Source organism: Vulpes lagopus, chromosome 10 (genome assembly GCF_018345385.1).
Source record: "Vulpes lagopus strain Blue_001 chromosome 10, ASM1834538v1, whole genome shotgun sequence".
Taxonomy (NCBI): domain Eukaryota; kingdom Metazoa; phylum Chordata; class Mammalia; order Carnivora; family Canidae; genus Vulpes; species Vulpes lagopus.
Genome location: NC_054833.1, coordinates 77,594,400 through 77,612,986, shown reverse-complemented (window position 1 = coordinate 77,612,986; position 18,587 = coordinate 77,594,400). Strand labels below are relative to the sequence as shown.

Genomic DNA, 18,587 nt, shown 5'->3' with positions numbered 1-18,587 from the left:
ATACACTTCCATTCATGAGAATAACTGGCACTGGACTTGTCCTCCCACCACAAATTACCATAAAAATGGACAGATTACATGAAGCAAACATTTTCAGGTACTGGACAAAAGGCAAGACAAGACTATGATTCTTGAAAAAAAGAGAAACACTGTGTACTGAGATCCCCAGATTTGCTCCTGCTCTCTGCCTAGAGGCAATTTCCTGATCTCAATATAAAGGGGTGAAACCCAAGCAGAACATGGTAAGTTTGGCTAAGCTAAGGGGTTAGAAGACAAGAGTTTAGGGCTACAGGAGTAGTTGGAATTTGTGGGTTAAGGTTTCAGAAAGAAGCTCGCCTCAGAAATTAGCAGAGTTTCATTGGGGTATCTTAAACTAGATTTCATCAAAATTAAAAATGTTTTCTCCGGAAAAAAATAGAAAAGAAAGCACACATAACTTTGTTTAAAAAGATGAACCACAGATAAGGAATAAACAATTTCAAATCACACATACAACTAATGACTGTATCCAGAATACGTAAAGAACACTCCAAAGTCAACAGTAAGAAAACACAATCCTAGTAGAGTATGAAGAAAAAAAAACTGAAAAATACTTAACCATGGAGGAATAGGCACAGATAGCAAATAAACACATAAAAACATTAACTGGGTTATAAAAGATTAAATCTTCCATAACAAGAAATGAATTGTCTAAACCTAATCAGTCAAGAAATTAAATTAATAAACACATTATGTGGAAACATAAAGGTAAACAGCTAAAGTTAAGGTGACTTTCACTTCAGGGTAAAAGGTAGAGAGGCAGTAAAGGCTGTTATTTCCCATTATGAGTTTACAATATTAGTATTAAACAACTTTCTATACAATACTGAAATGTGTAGCTAAAAACACAAATACATACATATTTTTAAAGGGGAGTATGGTTAATAGTGTCAAATGCTACTAAAAGAACAACACAAAGATGAAAACGCATGCAAGGGATATAATAACATGGAAACAAGATGAGCTTGAGAAATGTAACTGTGGTAAAGGGATAACACCAGAAACAAAACTGGAGCACAGTCTTTGAAATCATACACACTTGGGTTTGAATCATGGCTTTACCGTTTTGTACTTGTAAGAAGGTAGCACAGCCTATCTGGGTTTCAGTTCCTTTATCAATAAGATGGAGATAATGATACTAATCAATATTTCACAGAGTTACTAAAGGATTAGATCAGATGATATATATATAGCATACTAAACATGGTATTAGAATATGGTGTTAAATCACAGATAATGACATTATCATCAAAACAGGTGATATTGCAGAATAAATGGTAGTATCAATATAATATCTGAGGTTCTTACACTGTTCCTTCCTTTTGATAGGAAATGAATACTCATACTCAGACATGGCATTTTTTATATCCTAAGGGCTCCATAACAAAGATATTACTGGTATCACTATGGATTCATAACTTAACATCTGTAAGCAGTATCATTTTCTCCTTTGAACTAAGTATGATGTGACAACTGGCAAAAGTCACCTTGTCCACAATATTTAAATGTGCTTTAGAAAATGAATCATAGTTTTATCTACCCAGATATATTCTCTTTAAAAATATATAGCTTATATATTTTAAAGTAATCAAAGGAATATCAATATTTACTAACTTTTCTAATTTCATTCTTCTTTCTCAAATAAAACAGAAAATTTAATTTACTGAGTCATCCAAAAACATTAAATTGACATTTGATCACTCAAAGTAGTAATTTCCAAACCTGTCTAGACAGCACAGTCACTTGGAAGTTCCTAAACATATTGAGATTCAGGGTTTCATCATCTAGTTACTGATTTAGAATTTCCAAGTGTAGGACCTAGAATATGTATTTTTAAAATCTATGCAGAAAAAACATTTTTTTTTAAAAAAGGCAATCTACAGGGATCCCTGGGTGGCGCAGCGGTTTGGCGCCTGCCTTTGGCCCAGGGCGCGATCCTGGAGACCTGGGATCGAGTCCCACGTCGGGCTCTCGGTGCATGGAGCCTGCTTCTCCCTCTGCCTGTGTCTTTGCCTCTCTCTCTCTCTCTCTCTCTGACTATCATAAATAAATAAAAAATTTAAAAAAAAAAAAAAAAAAAAAAAAAAAAAAAAAGGCAATCTACAAAAGAAGAAATAAAATAGTCAATAAAAATGAAGCAATATTCTCAACTTTACTACTAGGCAAGAAAATGCAAATTTTTTAAGGCAACAAGATTCCATTTTTTGTCCAAATTAACAAAAATTAAAGACATTTAAAATGGTGCTGATGTGGGTATTAGAAAAACGGTATTCTGATATGTCACTGTTAAGATTTGCCATAATGTTCTATAATAATTGAGAATATCTTTTAAAAATAAAAGTGGCATGTCAGCAATGCCACCCTGCTATAAAAAGCTCAAGGAACATAAGGATATGTGTATAAGGATGCCAATTTGCAATTTAAACAATGACAAAAGACCTGGAAATAATCCAAAAGCACATGAATAGATACATAACTAAATTACTTACTGATATTACAGAATATTAGGTAGCTATTAAAAAGACTAAGTTAGGGACTGCCTCTTCTAGCAGTGACAGAGTAAATAAATTATAGCAGAACAATGTTACTATCAAACATAATTAGAAAATCTAATAGGTGAAGGGGATTAAGAGGTAAAAACTAACAGTTATACAATAAATAAGTCATGGGGATATAATGTACAGCATAGGGAATACAGCCAATAATATTGTAATAACTTTGGCAATGGATGGTAATCACACTTCTCATGGGTATTATTTTGTAATGTATAAAAATACGGAATCAATATGATGTACACCTGAAATTAAAAGGATGTTCTATACCAATTATACTTCAACAAAAATTTTTTAAAATCTGGATAAAGTATAAATAATATTTGTTCAAAGGTTTTGGAAAGTTACCAAGTCAGCCAAGACTAGAAAAGCAAAAATCCCAGAAGGAAAGCTCAGGGAGGAGAGTCTTATCTATGTGTTGCTCTTGCTTTCAAAGAAATCTGTTAAATTCTAAGCAGTAAAGAGCCAGAGGCTGAGAATATAAGCAGAACTCTAAAGAAATTCATGCATAAAGAGGTGACTAAGGAGATTTTTCAGCTGTCTAGCAGGGCTAGAGAGCCAAAACTTCAGGCTTAACAAGGTAGCCAAACTTGGGAAGCTAAGATCTGAAACATAGGAAGGCAAACACACCACCTGATGTCAGTTCACCAAGGTGTCCTATCAATTTTTAAGCTGCACAGGACACTTAAAATGGATGAAAACTGAGTAGACATTTCAACAGTCTCATGATGCTGGTAGATGAAAAACTGAAGTGCAAAAACCACTACACAGAAGGAACTGAGCAAATACTCCATGCCTCAGTAGACTTCCCTGAACAGCAATACCTTTATGAATGAAGGTGAAGTAGAGGTAAATTCAAACTTATGAAGTCTCAGCTCAGGCTCTGACTGACTGAAATACTCTGGACTATTCTAGTCCTCCAGGCTAAAGGGAGAATCCCCATTACCAGAAGAAATTATCATTCAGAGCCAACAGTACTATTTATATGAAATGTCCAGGATTCAATCAAAAATGAGCAAGCAACTGTTGGGGATTTACCCCAAAGATTCAGATGCAATGAAACGCTGGGACACCTGCACCCCGATGTTTCTAGCAGCAATGTCCACAATAGCCAAACTGTGGAAGGAGCCTCGGTGTCCATCGAAAGATGAATGGATAAAGAAGATGTGGTTTATGTATACAATGGAATATTACTCAGCCATTAGAAACGACAAATACCCACTATTTGCTTCAACGTGGATGGAACTGGAGGGTATTATGCTGAGTGAAGTAAGTCAATCAGAGAAGGACAAACATTATATGTTCTCATTCATTTGGGGAATATAAATAATAGTGAAAGGGAATATAAGGGAAAGGAGAAGAAATGTGTGGGAAATATCAGAAAGGGAGACAGAACATAAAGACTCCTAACTCTGGGAAACGAACTAGGGGTGGTGGAAGGAGAGGAGGGCGGGGGGTGGGGGTGAATGGGTGATGGGCACTGAGGGGGGCACTTGACGGGATGAGCACTGAATGTTATTCTGTATGTTGGTAAATTGAAACCAATAAAAAATAAATTTATTTAAAAAAAAAATGAGCAAGCATATCAAGAACAAGACCAAAGGCAAAAAACAAACAATAGAAACAGACCCAGAGAGAATGCAAATAGTTAATAAACATGAATGTTTAAAAAAAAGCTACAATTAACATATTCAAAAAATATGAATAAAACTATGACAAAATAGAGAATTTCCCCAGAGAATTGTAATTTATAAGAGAATCAAAGGGAAATTCTAGCATGGAATAGTATAATAACTAAAATTTAAAAGTCAGGTTGAATGGCAGAATGGACGCAACTGAAAGTAAGATCAGTGAGCTCACAAGACGTGACAGAAAATATACATGCTGAAACGTGAGTTATCTGTGGGAAAGAACCACAAGACAGATCTGCTAATACTATGAAAGAACTAATAGTCAAATTATTTTAACCTTAGATATTGGCATATCCCAACAATCTTTACTATGCTAGAGTTTGACAGTTTAGGAGTGAATACAGTTTGAACTTATTCACGTTTAGAGGGTGTCTGAAATGGAGAACTAGGCAGATCCATCTACTCAGACCCTAACTGTGGCCCTAAAGGAAACTGCTTGAAGACACTGGATCCCAAAAATTACAGCTGTTGAATTTCTGAAGTACGTGCATATTCAAGTGGAGATCAAAGAAGCCCAACTAAAAGAACTGTGGACTGAGCAAAGCATCTTTTTAAAGATTCATTTACTTACTTTTAGAGAGAGAAAGAGTGTGTGAGCAAGGAGTAGGAAGGGCAGAAGGAGAGGGAACAAGAATCTCAAGCAAACTCTATATTGAGCCCAACGCAGAGTCTGATCCCACAACCCTGAGATCATGACCTGAGCCTAAGTTAAGAGTTCTACACTTAACTGACTGAGCCACCCAGGCACACCACATGACTTTAGAAAAGGGCTACCTTGAAGATTATGACTTAAACTCTGGAAGAACTAAAGTGATTGACAGTGGAAGGAATCACAACATATGAAACTCCTTAAATAAAACTGAATTAGATTTTCAATAAATAAATAAAATACATATATAGAATGCAATATCCTTCAGACATTAAAAATATAGTAAAGGTAACAAACTGAAGGTTGCCAAAAGAGAGGGGCATGAGGGACAGGCAAAGTAGATGAAGGTGCGGGAGATACAGGCTTCTAGTTATGGAATAAATAAACCACAGGATGAAAGGTACAGCATAGGGAATACAGTCAATGGTACTGCCACAGCACTGCATGGTGACAGACGGTAGCTACACTTACGGTGAGTATAACATATGGAGTTGTCGAATCCCTGTTTTATACACATGGAACTAATGCAATATTGTGTGTCAACTATACTTCAATAAAAAATATATAAAATACAAATATAGATATATATATGCATATTGACAAACGTTATGCCAATAATGTTGAGAATTTAAATAAAACCTAAGTTTCTATAAAAAACAAAACTTATAAAAACTGACACAAAACTGGGGCACCTCAGTGCTCTGTCGGTTAAGCCTCCAACTCTCGATTTCAGCTCAGGTCATGGTCTCAGGGTCATGAGACCAAACTCTGCGATGGACTCAGTGCAGAGTGTGCTTCTTTCCCTCTCACTCCCTCTGCCCCTTCCCTTGCTCATTCTCTCTCTCTCTAAAGTAAATAATTTTTTTTTTAAAAGCTAGCACAACACAGAAAAATGTGAATAGTTCTGTATCTGTTAAAGAGATTAGCCATAACTAAAGACCATTACACAAAGAAATGTGTAGGTCCATATGGCTTTACTCATGAAATCTCCAAACATTTAAAAAATAAATGTCACTAATATTATACAAACTGTTCCAGAGAAAAGAAAAACAACCCTTCCCAACTCATTTTATGAGGCCAACATAATCCTGATACCAAAACATGACAGGACATTCATTACAAAAAAAGAAAATTCTAAGCCAGTATCTCTTATGAATGGAGATACAAACATTCTCATAAGCAAAACATTAGCAAACCAACTTCAGTAATATACTGAAAGGATAATATAATTGATAAAATCGGTTTATTTCAAAAATAGCAAGTTGTCCTAATGTGTAAAATAAAAATAAATGTAGTTTTCCAGATTTACTGGTTAAAGAAGAAAAATTATATACTCAATACAAAAAAAAATGAATTTGATAAAATTTAACAGCTACTCATAATTTAAAAAAATTCTCTTAGCATATTAGAAATAGAAGGGCAACTCTTCTAAAAAGTCAGATTACAAAAAAAAAAAAAAAAAAAACTTATAGCAGATATCAGAATGGTGAAATACTGAATGCTCTCCCCCTAAGGTCATGAAGAAATAAAAGTCTCACCATCAACATTGTACTGAAGTTTCTGGCCATTGCAATAAGGTAAAAAAAGAAAGGACATAGATTGGAAAGGAAGAACTAAAGTTGTCATTACTCACAGGTAACACAAACATGTATGTAAAAAATCTAAAAGAATCTACACACTATTAGAATTAAGTGACTTTAGCAAGGTTGCCAGATACAAGTTTATAAAAAATAAATTGCACTTCTATACATAGGAAGTTTATTTTTTAAATTATACTTGACGATAACATCAAAAAATGTCTAACACTTAGCAGTACATTTAACAAAAGATGTGTAAGTCCTATACACACACACACACACACACACACACACACACACACACCCCATCTGAAAACAGTGCTGAAACATCTAAGAACATCTATGTAAATGGAGAAATATATCCCTCATGGGCTGGAAGACTCGATATTATTAACAGTACTCAACCATCCCCAAATTCACACAATTCCAATCAATATCTTAAGCATGTTTTTGTAGAAGTGTGTAATTTGATAAGCTGATTCTGACATTTAAATGGAAAGGAAAAGGACTAAGAATAGCCAAGTCAATCTTGCAGAACCACACTGGAGGACAGAAGTTATCAAATATCACATCTTACTACAAAGCTACAGTGACAGTGTGGTATTGGCTCAAAGACAACAGAACACAATAGGGAGTCCAGAAATGGACTTCTCTATAGCCTCCCACATTTACAACAAAGAGAGCACTGAAGTATAGTGGGGAAAAGATAACTCTTCAATAAACAGTGCTGAGGCTATTAGATATCTACATGGGAAAAAAAACAATTTAGATTTCTTCCTAATATTATATTTTTTTCTAATATTTTTTTCTAATATTTTTTCTAATATTATATTTTAAAAAGATAATAAAATAAGCTTCTTGGAAGTAAAACAGTAACAATTTATTGAAATAGGCAAAGGTTTCTTAACCAGAACATAAAACATACTTTAAAGAGAAAATTCCATAGACTATAGTACATTAAAGTTAGGAAACTCTTGTTATAGCCAATCTGTGGCCCACTATTCGGGAACTTCTTAATCTAAACAGTGAGATAATTCACTTAACTTTCATTATATAACATTCAAATAACTACTTTTGCTTTTGTGAATAAGCAGTATCTTCATTTATGAAATTAAATCCATAGAACTCCTAATAAGAACTTCAAATAATAGTGATTTTTAATAGCTAGGACTTTTAATAACTACTGGAAACTCAACAAAGAATCAAGTACAATTTGAATTTAATGTACAAAGTGGCATTGTTTTTTAACCATTTTAAAAAATGCAGTTTTACTTCCAATATTAAATTCTACTAACAATGCTCAGTTATCACAGATGATAAAAATAGCAGGCAGGCATGCAGTTCCCTTATAAAGCAGACATGAACAAAGCCAACTTAAATCATGCTAAAGGCCTAGAGTTGCTTTCTGTGGCTAGCAAAGGTCATTTGCTGCAACAAAAGCAGTCTTAAAGATACAGAGTAATAAGCCTGTCCTTCTACTGTTTATTTAAATGGTAAAAATTCAATTTGTTCATCTAGGATCATAGCGACAATAGGATAAACCTTTCTCGGGGGGTGGGGGGGGACGTTATACAGGACTTTACTCGAAAAGTACCCTTAGATCAGTGAAACAAAGGAGAGGAGTAAAATAAAGATAGTCTATCAGTGTACAGTGTGCACAAATTTAAAAAGGTATTAATGACAAATTTCATACAGCCCAACTCTCATTCTTGGCTCATGCCACAGCTCATTAAGATGATGTACATTTATCTTGTACTGTGTGAAGGACATTCTGTTTTCTCAACTACTGAGCATTTTACCTTTGCAGCTAGCTGTAGTCCAATTTTGTCAGCTTCAGCCTCCAATGTTCTACTGTACGGTCTATCAAACATATACTAAGAAGAGATAAGAAAGAGAAGCTCTATTAAGGATATTTATCTTACAACAAAAGGAGTGCCAAAGTGAGATTTTTAAAATTAATTTCATGGAACATTTAGGATAGAGTTTTTACACTCTCCATGATTAACATTCAAAGGGCAGCCTTTATTTCTTCCACCAGAGATTAATATTTTAAAAACATGAAAAGAATATTTAAAAAATTATGCCTACAGACTACAGAAGAGTCTATAGTATCACAGAGAGTATGGTAGTCCCCTTTATCCAGTTTCACTTTCCATGGTTTGAGTCACCCACAGTTAACAGGGGTCTGGAAGCACAAGGTCCTTCTGACACACTGGCAGGTTTAGAGCAGCCTAATGCTATGCCACAATGCCTACATCATTTACCTCACTTCACCATTCATCTCATGTCATCACAAGCAGGTGAGTACAGTAAGATATTTTGAGAGGCCATATTTACATAACTTTTTTTTACAGTGTGTGGTTAATAACTGTTGTATTTTATTATTAGTTATTGTTGTTAATCTCTTACTGTGTTGAACTTTAAAACTTTATCACAGATATGTATTTATAGGGAAAAACATAGTATATATAGGATTGGATACTATCTGAGGCTTTAAGCCTATCCACTAGGGGTCTTGAATATATCCCACCCTCCCCTCACCCCATGGATAATGGGAGAAGAATACTACAGTACAAGTATCCCCCACTTTCCAAAAGTTTGCCTCACTCTACTTTGCTTTTACTAAAGACCTACATTAGTACCTGTTTTCACTAACCAAAAGAATCCAAAGAGTATGTTTACTTTTATGAAAAAAGCCTGAAAGTGACATAACAAGAACTTTCAGAAAGCAGGGGATCCCTGTACTTCTATTTTCCCAATTACAACCTCTACCTACTGTGTAGAGGATTCTCTAAGAAAGCTTATTAATGCAAGCTTTTAATATGGCCAAGGAACATTCTGATCTTGTGGTTTTTCTTTTTTGTTTTTTTAAGATTTTACTTATTTATTCATGAGAGACACAGAGAAGCAGAGACATAGGCAGAGGGAGAAGCAGGCTTCCTGCAGGGAGCCTGATGTGGGACTCAATCTCAGGACTCCGGGATCAGGACCTGAGCCAAAGGCAGACACTCAACCACTAAGCCACCAGGTGCCCCTGATCTTGCAGTTTTAAAAGAAAATTGAAAAAATATAGCTATATAATAACCACTGACACCACTAGAGAATTTATTTCAGTTAGGAAATTAACCAAATAGCAGAATTTTCTTTCCTTGATAAATTATCTTAATTCCATCTTTCTTTTTGAGGTATTGATTAGTTAGGGAAATGAAATTTTCTTCCAACTTCAATAAAAAAATATAAATAGCTATCGTATTTTTAACTTTCCTAATTACTTGTATTTATGTGAATGCTTTCCAGTCAAATTCTTATTTTCAGTAAGTACTAAAATTTGTAGGAGAGGGATCAATAGTCAGAACTTTTGAGAACAGAGTTATTAATAGAGGAAATACTTTTTCAGAGGTAGCTACACGTCAGTGATGTCCAGAAATAATATAATCAATCTGATCCACAGTATATGACTTTCTTCCTTCATGATCAGGTCTTTTCTAGGTTGCTGAACTATGTATCAGTCTTCACTTTCAACAAGCAGTCTGCAGGGTTCCACCAAGTCTACTGATAGTGTAACTGGTTAAAAGCATTGTCTTTAAAAGGACAGAATCTTACACTCAAGTCCAAATGCTGACACTTATTAACTGTGAACCCTTGGCTAATTGTTTAACCCCTCTAAGCCCAGTAGTATCATATGTAAAATGGAGTAGCAACAGCACCAACCTCCAGGGGTTACAGACAGGATAAAACGAGCAAATTATGACAACAGCTCCTATTTATTGAGTCCGTACTTTGTACTAAGGCCTGTGCTAACCGTTCTATAATCACTGGTTCTCAACTGGATATGATTCTGCCCCCGGGGACATTTGGAAATGTTTGAAGACATTTTTTTTTTCTTTAGAAAGAGAGTGCACACAGGTGGTGCAGGGGCAGAGGGAGAGAGAGCATCATAGGCAGGCTTCATACCCAGCACAGAGCCTGATGTGGGGCTCAGTCTCACAACTCTGAGATCATGACCTAAGCCAAGATCAAGAGTCAGACACTTAACTGACTGAGCCACCCAGGTGCCCCTGGAGACAGTTTTGATTGTCACTACTGTAGGGGAGGAAGGATGGCGGTTAAAAGTGCTACTGGGATCTAGTGGGTAGAGGTCAGATGTTTAGAGGCTAACTAAACATCCTGCAATGCACAGGACAATTCCCCACAACAAAGAATTATCTAGCCCAACATGTCAATAGTGCTTAGGTTGAGGGATCTCACTTTAAAATGCATCACTAAACCCATAACAGTGCTTTGAGTTTAGCCAGTATTATGCCAATTTACAGACCAAGAAACTGAGGCCTACAATTGGTAAAGTAATCTACCCAAGTTATATAGAATTTAGGTCTACTTTCCACTCATAAGGGGAATATAAAAAATAGTAAAAGGGATTATAGGGGAAAGGAGAGAAAATGAGTGAGAAAAATTAGAGAGGGAGACAAAACATGAGAGACTCCTAACTCTGGGAAACGAACAAGGGATAGCAGAAGGGGAGGCAGGAAGGCCAATGGGATGACTAGGTGACGGGCACTGAGGGGGGCACTTGATGGGATAAGCACTGGGTATTATACTATATGTTGGCAAATCGAACTCCAATAAAATATGTATTTTTTTAAAAAGAATTTAGGGGATCCCTGGGTGGCGCAGCGGTTTGGCGCCTGCCTTTGGCCCAGGGCGCAATCCTGGAGACCCGGGATCGAATCCCACATCGGGCTCCCGATGCATGGAGCCTGCTTCTCCCTCTGCCTATGTCTCTGCCTCTCTCTCTTTCTCTCTCTGTGACTATCATAAATAAATAAAAATTTTAAAAAAAAATTAAAAAAGAATTTAGGTCTAACAGAGCCTAAATTCAAAAACAGGTCTATCTGTTCACAGTTTATATTCTTAACCCCTGTACATAATTAATCTACAGTGTGTACCTACTGCCTAACATATGGTAAGCACTCCATAAACAGCTACCATAATTATTACTAATAGTTTTCAAAACTCTACCTGGTAGCACTCTATAAGGACTGCTACCTTATACCCAAATCTTCTAAGGTTACAAAAATAGGACCCCCCAATGGTTATGTAAAGTCCCCTGTTTCTTCCTTTTTCTGGCAAATGAATGTCAGCCAATTCCCCTCCCTTTATGACTTCACTATCAGCATCCCCTTGGAGCAAGGCTTCTAGAGAAACATATCCTTATCACCAAAATAACTGGAGGAGCCTTGATTTAGGGAAAAAGCATTCAAAGAGAAGTGATCTCTACTTTTAGTTTAATTATTAAAGAATTACATGAAGTGGCAGGATTCATCAAATATTTCAAGGGAGAAACAGCTACAAGTTATCTTTCTTAGGACAGAATCTTCAGATTACATCACAGAAAAAAATCTACATACTAATTAATGGGGAGAAAACTACACAAACTCCTATGACTTACCCAGCATATCAATAACAGAAATAAAATTCAAAATACGAGATCCTATAACCTAAACAATAACCATTCTTTTTTTTTTCCTTTTAAGAACCTTTATTTCAATATAAACGCAGCCAAACAATATGGTAACGCTGGATAAAAGGCTTAGTTATCCAATTTCAAAAGCAATTTGTCTCAAAGAATTTTACACATTAGATTTAAACAGCACCCAGATGGCACAATGATGGGTGCTCCACAAATCATTAAATAAACAAATAACAGATTGTTCCTGAATAACCAAACCTCCTAGGACAGGAGGAAATATGTGAAGAAAGATGTGAAATAAAATAATTAATTATAGTTAAAGCAATTATCAAGATTGCAAGACCTACTTTCAGTTGTGAAATGTGAACAAAATGACCTCAATAAATTTTGCAACGACTATCATTATACATAAGCACTAAAAAATAAAGTTAACAAACACCTAATATAACTACCCTTTTGGTATTTTCCAGGTAATTCTAGTTTAACTGGGAGGAAGGAGATGAGGGCAGCTTCAGCAATATCATGCCCATAAAAGTTTACAGGTTTTAAAAGTTCCCCATCAGAATGTAAATATTTGGGGGAAGGAAGTTATCTAGTAAGTACACCATAGTCACTATGAGAGACAAAAATGAAAAGTCTGAACGCAATGTGACAGAAGTAGGGAAAGGATTTGTGACAAGGCTTTTTTCTCCTTAAGACCAATAACTAGGGGGATCCCTGGGTGGCTCAATAACTAGGGTCCCTGGTTTAGCACCTGCCTTCGGCCCAGGGGGTGATCCGGGAGTCCCAGGATCGAGTCCCACATTGGGCTCCCTGCGTGGAGCCTGCTTCTCCTTCTGCCTGTGTCTCTGCCTCTCTCTCTCTCTCTCTCTGTGTCTCTCATGAATAAATAAGTAAAATCTTTAAAAAAAAAAAAAAAGACCAATAACTATGTCCCCTCCATATCATGTTAGCCAAAAGTTGCTAAGCCTTTGTAACCCATCTATCCCCCATCATTTAAAAGATGTCGTATTTTCTAAGTTGAATGCTCATTAATAAGAATATCCCCTAAAGGGACACCCTGGTGGCTCAGTCAACTAAGCCTCCGATTCTTGGTTTCAGCTCAGGTCATGGTCTTGTGGGTAGTGAGGTCAAACCCCATCGGCTGCACGCTCAATGGGGAATCTGCTTCTCTTTCTAACCCTTCTCCTGCTACCCCTCACCCTGTTCATGTGTATGCGTGTGCATGGCGACCATGCTCACTCTCTAGAATAAACAGATCTTTAAAAAATATAGATCTATTAAAAATGAAAAAACATAAGACACTAAAATTTAGTAGCTATGTTTCATGGTATGTGAAAATAGTTATCTGTTACTTTAGAGTAATATTTAAAATATTCTCATCACAGGCCATTACAAATTCAACTTACTGTCTCATACTTACCTCCTGTAGTTTAGACTGTATCCACTGGCCCAAAAGTGCCAAACTATCTCGAGGACAAATGGCCCAAATCATTGTGAGAAAAATCAGACCTAGGAAATCCAATAAATGAACCAAGCTAGCCTTTTCTGCCTGAGAATAATCAAAATAATGAAAATTACACATAATAAATTGAGAATATGTACAAAAAAAGACAGCATATACCTACATCTTCTAGTTCATCATGTATAATCACACTAAATAATTACATTTAACTGACCTTCACCAACTAAGATCACATGTTCTTTTTCTTCGATGTGCTTTATTTATTCCATCCCTTGCTTACATACTTGCTTACATGTTTATATATATTCACTCATTCAGCTAACATTTACTGAGCCACCTACATCATATAGATGAAACTGAACAATGACAGGTTCAAAGATATGAACAGAAGTTCATTAACCTATGGTTCTTATATTTAGTAAAATAAGATCTTGTGAAATAGGTTCAATTATCCCTATTTGATAAAGAAACTAAGATGGAGAGAAACTAAAAGAATTGTCAAAATTCCCAAAGCTATTAGTAAAAGGACAAGAAATCAAACCCCAGGAAGTTTTAGTTTCTAATGTAGTCATTAAACTGTTTTTAAAGCAAACAAATGTGCTCATTATGATTATACCTTTGGACAGACTAAACACTACCTAACATATGAAATAGTTAAAACAAGGAAAATTCAGAAGAAGATTGGAAATTTATTTTAAATAAAAGTCTTTTGGATTTTATGACCAAATGATTCATTTAGGCAAGTGTGCAAAATTATCACTCTGATATTTCTCACTAGGAAATCAACTTTTGTGAAGTTTTATATTTATTTACAGTAATAACCAATTTTAGTTAAAATAGTTGTTTTGAGTAGTAATTTCCAATTACAAGTTTAACACACTGAATTGTTCATTGTTTCCTATTTAAGTTGATAAACAAATGTTAATATAATGCTGACATTGTTCATACAGGAATCATTACTTGAATGTATGAAACATGGCTGACAACTTAAAATAATCACATAGAACACTTCTCTTAACAATATAATCTGCCTTCGCAAAGCATTCTTTGCTTCATTATACAAACTGTGTGTCATGAAAAACAATTATGGAATTATTTTAGCACAAAAGAGTAAAACTACAAAAGATAAAGTTATTATTGAAGAGAAAATCCTTGTTATTAATTATTAAAGAATATAATTGCTATTAGTTTTAGAAAACTAAAAATCTTTTTTAAATATGAATTTGTGGAATGAAGAAAAAAAACACTGAAGGCTATAATGAATCAAACTGGAGACTGCTAAAAGAGAAAATATAGTGCTGATAAGGGCTAAGACCTCTACAAAGAAATACTAATAACTATTTTCAATTTTTAAGGCCTTATCTAATTAGCGTTCCTCCACTGATAGGAATGACAACAGTGTGCTGAATGAGGCACTGAGCTAGAGGCCAGAAAAGTAAAGATACAGAATATGAACATCTCTTAAATGTTTTTTAAAGTGACCAAAATTGATTGATTTTGCAGCGATGAAGTCCTTTCTTGAAACACCATCTATTTTGATTTATTCTTGTACATATCTGTTTATGGAAAATGTTTTTTACATTTTTCTGTACCACAGAAGAAATGAAGGAGATAACTCCTATTTATGCTTCAGAAAAGTAAAATCGTGGCCCACTTCAATTTACTAATTCTTTAAGGAATAGACAGGATTTGAGATGATTTTTACAGCAATTCATAACATTATCATTTTCATTTAAAATTAATGTTACTTGCATTTCCAACATAGCATTTCATGATCCTTTCACTATTTATCTTCATGTTTTCAATCAGGAAGTATTTCTAATTAATTTCTCTAATTAATGTGGACAAAAGAGACATACTTATTTTTAATGAATAATAATATATGAGTAAACAAACACATTGGTTTTTTTGGACCCATCAAGTCAAACATATGTGTATCCACAGGAACATAAATCAACCTGAATTCTATGATCCATTAAAAAAAAAAGGTGCTGCCAGTATCCAGGTAACTTCAGTAAAAGCAAGCAGGGCTGGATTTGCAAACAGAAGAACTGGATTAAAGTCCCAATTCGCCAGTTGGACACATTACTCCAGTTATCTAGAATCTTTTTAACATGAGTTTCCTCATATGTAATATAGGGATGTTAGATACGTAGTTAATGAGGATGGTATTAAAATTATAATTGAGGTTTGTATTTAAAAGCTCAGCAAACTGTAAAATGCCAAGGTATCATTATTATTACTCTGCATTAATTATATATGACATATCATTCCAGAGATTTTCAGAAATGCTCCAAGCCATCCTCTGAGAATGAATAAAAAAGCAAGGAAAAGGATTTAACCACTTAAATAGTCATATCACTTTCATATAGTTAATTTTCTCAACAGACTACAAGTATGTTAATAATTATGGGAAGTTTAAAATCTAATTTAAAATAATTAGAGGTTGAGAATAATTACTTCTTTGCAAAAGACACAGGTGATAAAAATAGTATTTAAGAGAAACACTAATTATCCAGGTATCAAATACTAAAGACTATAAAAATTCTCAAAATTAGCCAATCTTATTTTTTGAGATAACAGAGTTAGTCAATGACTAAAAACTAAAACTCCATCTTTTAAAGAAAAACAAACCTGAAAAGATTCAGTTTTAAAAGATTTGACTTGCTAACTTCAAAGCAGTATTTCAAGAACTAAACATTCATTCTAGGTACTTACAGCATGCCCAAGTATTGCATGTGCTATTTCATGGCCCAGAAGGAAGGAAAGTTGATGGATATCAGTCACACTATTTAAAAGTCCAGTGAAGATAAACACTTGTCCATTCTGCACCATAAAGAAAATAATGTAAGCAACTGGAACACCTTAAAAAAACAAGGACATTAAATTTAACAATTAAAAATTTAGTGTGAGTACTTTTACTTACTGGAAGCACAAAGGCATTTACATCTGGAGAATCGACCACATGGATAACCCAATTGATCTCAGAGACCCCTGGAATATCTTTATTGCATTCAATCAAATGATTAACTACTTCTTTAACCATTAGGTATCGGGCATCCTTCTCAGTGAGCATATCATTTTTAAATTCTTCCATCCACTGAAAGATTAAAAAGTCATCTTTATTTTAAGGAGTTTTAGCTCCACAAAATGTTTATATTGCTTTATGAAGAGTTATATAGCTACTTATTGTTGAACATTTTAATTTTTAATTATGTAAAATCTACATATTCTAAACACTCAAATCCTTAAATTGAATTATTCATGCAAAGGCAATGCAAATGGAATAAATTCTATTAACTAATATTTTTCATATAAATTGGTTGAAATAAAACTTTCATCTTTTTCTATTAGTCTATAAAGAAAGAAAATGCTTAAGATTTCTACTTTCCCAAATATTTCAGAAAACAAAACATTGCCTGGGGAACAGAGATTTCACATAAGGAAGTGCAATACAAAAAGAAAATTACTTTCATAACCCACTGAATAGAAAAACACCCTATATACTTACTGAAAAACTTAAACTTCTACCAAAAAAAAAAGACATTTCATTAATTTTAAAGTGTTTCATTCACACAGAATGAAAGGAAATTACTGAAATTTTAAAACTAATGGGCACGCAATTTCCTCTATACTATGTTGAGTAAGACTAGCCACCAAATGAAGACACTTTTTCTGAAGCTATATTCCATAAGAAACCCTTTCAAGTGTAGGAAAATTAAACATGTTTTGAAAATATTACTTTAATTTCCATAAAATGTAAAACTTCTTTTACATGCGGATCAAGAACTTGATAACCTTCCCTGAGATGTATTTTAAAAAAAGATGATTTTGTAGAATTGGGATCTGAAACAGTCTTTTTATCAATAGCATTTTTAAAAAGCATAAGTCACCAATGTAAACTGAAACAACAAAAAAACATTATATATTAACCCTTCTGAAGTGGATGAAACAAAATTATATAGAATTATAGTGCTTTATAATATCTGTATAAAAATGTGTGCTTGAATTTTTTTTTAATGATTTTATTTATTTATTCATGAGAGACACACAGAGAGAGAGGCAGAGACATAGGCAGAGGGACAGTCAGGCTCCATGCAGGGAACCCGAAGTGGGACTTGATCCCTGGTCTCCAGGATCACACCCTGAGCCAAAGGCAGATGCTCAACTGCTGAGCCAACTAGGCATCCCTGAATTTTCCTATCAAGCAAGTTATTACATTTGTAGGTTAAAAAATAAAAAGAATAGGGGTACCTGGGTGGTTCAGTGGTTGAGCGTCTGTCTGCCTTTGGCTCAGATCACAATCCCAGCATCCTGGGATCAAGTCCTGTATCAGGCTCCCTGCAGGGAAGCCTGCTTCTCCCTCTATTTCTCTGCCTCTTTCTCTCTCTCTCTCTCTCTCTCTCTGTATCTCATGAATAAATAAATAAAATCTTTAAAAAAAGAACACATACAAACATATATATAATTTTTTAAAGCTTCTAAATGATATAAATGGTAGAACATACTGATTTAACACTAGGCCTGTCTCAATCCTTCCACAACATTTTCCTCAAACTTGCTTCAGACAAGACTACTCTAAGAAACATCTCCAATCTCTGTATAAACTCAACTAGAAGAGATGCATCTTATCTTTACTGGGAACAATCTTTTTAGTGAAAACACATTGTTATTTCTTTTTTAATGGTAACTTTCCACAGACAAACTCAAGTTGAACTGAAATTTAAAAATACAAAGATTTAGCCACACCAAAGCTGTCAAGTGAGACTACGAGACTTTAATTCAACATATACTAATTGAGCACATACTATGTGTGCACTAAGAACTAGTCAAAGAGGATCTATCCTCAAGAAACTCACTAGTGGTATAAAATGCTTAACTTGTATTTGCTAAGGAGTTGAGACTTCTGAATTACAACTTTAATTTGCATTCAAAAAATATAATAAATTGCCAAAAATGATGTTTTGGGGGAAAAAAATCTTATTCTACATTACTTTCAAGGTATAAAAATTCTATTACATACCTACTTATCCAAAAAATACATACTAAGCACTACTTTGTACGTTGTGCTAGTACTTAAGATAAAATGATAAAACAGACAGGGCCTCTGTTCCCAGAGCTTAGTCTAACAAAGGAGACAGATC

The 18,587-nt window shown here is 34.5% G+C and overlaps 1 protein-coding gene across 2 annotated transcripts in view; it reads right to left on the bottom strand.

The window, feature by feature from the left end:
- OMA1 (OMA1 zinc metallopeptidase) overlaps positions 1-18,587 on the bottom strand; it is a 71,870-nt gene that overhangs the window by 39,357 nt on the left and 13,926 nt on the right. For both annotated transcript variants that reach the window (XM_041772545.1, XM_041772546.1), the window contains exons 5-8: positions 16,370-16,543; positions 16,162-16,269; positions 13,402-13,530; positions 8,308-8,382 (exon numbers count right to left, since the gene is read on the bottom strand). In XM_041772545.1, coding sequence (XP_041628479.1) covers positions 8,308-8,382; positions 13,402-13,530; positions 16,162-16,269; positions 16,370-16,543 — 486 coding nt within the window. The remainder of the gene's footprint in view (positions 1-8,307; positions 8,383-13,401; positions 13,531-16,161; positions 16,270-16,369; positions 16,544-18,587) is intronic.